The sequence below is a fragment of the Ixodes scapularis genome, unplaced genomic scaffold (genome assembly GCF_016920785.2).
Source record: "Ixodes scapularis isolate PalLabHiFi unplaced genomic scaffold, ASM1692078v2 PGA_scaffold0__279_contigs__length_252992795, whole genome shotgun sequence".
Lineage (NCBI taxonomy): Eukaryota > Metazoa > Arthropoda > Arachnida > Ixodida > Ixodidae > Ixodes > Ixodes scapularis.
The window spans coordinates 228859506-228863384 of NW_024609835.1; the positions used below are offsets into that span (position 1 = coordinate 228859506).

The 3879-nt window shown below is 42.4% G+C and overlaps 1 protein-coding gene across 1 annotated transcript; it reads left to right on the forward strand.

The window, feature by feature from the left end:
- The first annotated feature begins 2088 nt into the window (after positions 1-2088).
- Positions 2089-3276, forward strand: LOC120844209 (acetylcholinesterase-like). Its single transcript, XM_040215861.2, has one exon. It carries the CDS (start codon positions 2089-2091, stop codon positions 3274-3276), a length of 1188 nt encoding a protein of 395 aa, XP_040071795.2.
- The last annotated feature ends 603 nt before the right edge of the window (positions 3277-3879 follow it).

Below are 3879 nucleotides of genomic sequence, written 5' to 3' on the forward strand. Positions count from 1 at the left end.
TTCCTTCTCTCTTTGCAGGCTTTTGGCTTTGGGCTTTTGTTTTTCCTGCTCTCACCAGCATCTCGACTTGAGTGCAAATATATATTATGATTAGTGTCAAATCGAGGAACAAATCTTGGTTTCTGCAGAGCGAGATACGACTGCTCGTGCGAGCAATGCGCTTCGTGCTGCGGTGCGAAGAAAAAGAGAAAAACAAATGGTTCTAGTTTTAGCATTAACGTTCGTCACAGCGGTGCTCTGTTTTGTCATGTCCAGAAAGGGATGGCGGTGTGTCAAGCTACGACTGAACCTAATGAGGTGGGTCACATTGATGTTAATTTGTGCTTTGTTGCTTGGTCAGAATTCAATATTAGTCCGAGCTACAAGTATACTGCCATTGACCAAGGTCGAAAGTCAAGCGTATTTTTTTTGTGTGACCTATTTACTTATTAGTAAATACGAATATTATTACGTTCATATCACAGGTTTTATATTTGTGCGCACCGCTCACGCACAGAATGTTTTGTCTCATATATACAGGGTGTCCCAAAAGAAAATTTACAGGGTATTTTTTACCGCAAAAATAAACTAGGCATCGCCGAACGCTCATTCTTCGCCCAAAAGTGTAGCTAGAGGTCACAACCAGACGCCAAAGTTTCAGCCCGATCGGATAACTTAATAAAAGTTATAATTGATTTTCTGAAAATTTAAATGCGAAAATGGAGCCCGTTTTTCGTTTCCGGTGCCATAGAGCTTCATGTGTTTGAAAATTTCGTCAGCCACCATTTTCGTATTGAAATTTTCAGAAACTCACTTATAACTTTTGATTACGTTATGGGATCGGGATGAAACTTTGGCACCTGAATGTGACCTCTTGCGCTACCTCTGGGCGGAGAAAAGGCGTTCGGCGATGCCTAGATTATTTCTCCGGCAAAAAAAAATGACCGTGTAAATTTTCTTTTGTGACACGCTGTACATGTTCAATTTCAGTAAACGAGTAATAGTTAACGTTAATTTGACGCGCTTTCAATCAATATTCCTGGGTTTGTGATCGTAAAGCAGCCTAGAGCAAAGTGTGGCATTGAATTTCGCCAATGAACTGCTAAATACGTCACACAGGAAAACTTGCTTCTTACGATTAACAACTTTCAAATGCAAACATTAATAGGTAAAATGCGCATTTAAGTTAATTACTATCTCATGGCATAAAACAAAATTTGCACGAAAGTATGTGCCTAGTTTTTTTCTCGTATCCAAATAAAAATGAGATATTCTGTATTCACCAATAAACTTCATGCACTTAAATGATGGAGCCAAACTTAAGGAGTAATGTAGTTTTCTCTCGTACTACCTCTCTGAATGTTTGTTCTGTAATATTTATCAAAACAAATAGGAGTGCATCCGTTCCAAAAATATCTCTAAACGTCATCTTTGCCAACTCAGTTTGTTATTGACGTACCACTTTTTTTAATTAAACTCAACTTCTCTGGAAAGCGAATATATTGCACTTTTTACTAAAACAATATGCGTTTTTCAGTTTTAAGTTACAGGTACTTCCTATTAAAGTTCGTGGTCATTCAAAACATTATTGCGCCACCCTAATAATGGGAGACGAAGAAATGCGGGTTTCCATAACCTATAATTTTTTTTAAACTTGTTTTATTAGAGCAAAATGATATTATTTCACAATGAGATTCCAGTATGATCACGGGAAACAAGTCATGTATTGAAGTATGGTTTCTTGTCGGCAGGTTGAAACGTTTTCTTCTGGCTGCCATTCTTCTCTTGACGACTTGGGTTTTCCTCCTACGTATGCAAAACGATTCCTTGATGCATTTCAAGCCAATGACAGCGCCCAGAAATGCTTCCCAAGCCATGCTCCCAGTGAATCAACTCTTGGTTGCGACGCTAAGCGGTCTTGTGAAAGGAAAACTCGTCACTGTGCCTGGAGACATCCTGGTCCGTGAATTTCTCGGAATACCGTTTGGTCAGACAACAGGAGGTCGCAGCAGATTTCGTAAGCCGAAGTCTGTCCGTTTTTGGACCGAGGTGTACGACGCCACAACCAAGAGGGCCCCCTGCGTCCAGGAGTCATACAATTCCAAGGCGATGCTCATCGACAACTCTAATACGACCGAAGATTGCCTCCACCTGAATATTTGGGCCCCTATTCATAAACATTCCAAGGACTACAACAAGACAGTGATGGTCTACTTCTATGGCGGTTCATTCATGCACGGCGGCAACAGCTATTTCTTTTACGATGGGCGTTACGTCTCGGGACTTGGTAACGTCATTGTCGTAGTACCAAATTACAGGGTTGGAGTACTAGGATTCCTGAACGCGGGAATACGCGGTGCAAGTGGCAATGCTGGGCTCTACGATCAAATCTTGGCACTGACTTGGGTCAAAGAAAATATCATGTTTTTTGGTGGTGACCCAGAGAAGGTTGTTCTCTTCGGACAAAGTGCAGGGGCCATCTCAATCAGTTACCTCCAGTTGTCGCCGATGGGACGTCACCTGTTTCGAAGGGCCATCCTGCAGAGCTGTTCCGCGCTAGTTCCAATACCGGAAAACAGCAATGCTGCCGCGACAGAAAATTTCCGCGAGATCGCCAAGGCCACCAATTGTAGCAGAAACTCTCCCGATGGAGAGTTTTCTGCTGATATCACGGTGGCGTGTATGAGAAACTTAGACGCCAAGAACCTTTCGAGCGTCAAGGGTGTCTACTTCTATCCGAGCTTTTACGACGAAGTTCTTCCAGACACACCCTTACGGCTACTCGAGAACGTGTCCAACTTCAGCGGCCATGACATCCTCCTGGGAAACACGCTCCGCGAGGGCGATATGATGTTTGAGGCCAGCTTCCACCAGTCTCTCCAATCCAGGACTAAGCTGAGCATTGATGCCATAATGCGAGTGTACAATTTCTTTTACAAGCGTTCAACGTTTGTTCAAGCCCTTTTGACACTGGCAAACCTGCAACGCCTCTACGATGTGAGCAGCAGCACCTACGAGGGGTTTCGAGACGCAATCGGGGACGTACTGTTCAACTGTCCCACGAAGTACTTCGCGGAAGTCTTCGCCAAGAAGAACGGCCGGGCGTTTTATTACGTGTTGGCCCACAAGCCCTCGTTTAGCGTGTGGAACTCTCCAGTGGCTACTCACACAGATGACGTCTCCCTGCTCTTTGGGGTGCCATTCATGCTGCCCCATTTGGCCACCGATAAGGAACGCGACCTGAGCAGACGGCTTATTGTCATCTGGACTGCCTTCGCAAAAACAGGGTGCGTATAGCGTCGACTTTTTGTGCAGGCTATACAGACTGTTTTAAAACGTTTTAATATGTAATGAGCCACACACAAAAAAATTGGTGTTAAGTTATTGTAGCACGTCTCATAATATACTAAAGAGTACGAAAAGAGAGTTCGACAAATTAATTTTACACGAAAACAGAGTTGGACAAATTTATTTTACACATACTACAACAAACGTGTCGAAAAGCGGGATATATTTTTTTTCTGCTTGACAGCATTTTTCACCAGTGTTCCCGACTGTTCTCAATGGGTTCGCACAGACTCGGGTAATCCACTTCCAGTGACACACCAGACAAACCTAAAAGTTGTAGAAATCAAACAAAACATCCAGGAGTGAAGTATTCTGAAAGCGCACTAACGGTTATTCGTAGCTGTCCGTATGTTCGGTACATGTTACGTTTTTTGACAGAGAGTTTTAATAATTATAATTATTGGAATATTTTCATTTTATATGCCACATTATTTTTAGGAAGATGAAATCTATCAGGATTTGAACACGAAACTAGAACAAGAAGAATTATCTTTTTTTTTTTGTTTTACAGTGGAAGAGAAAGTAACAGGAACACACAAGATTTACTGTTCT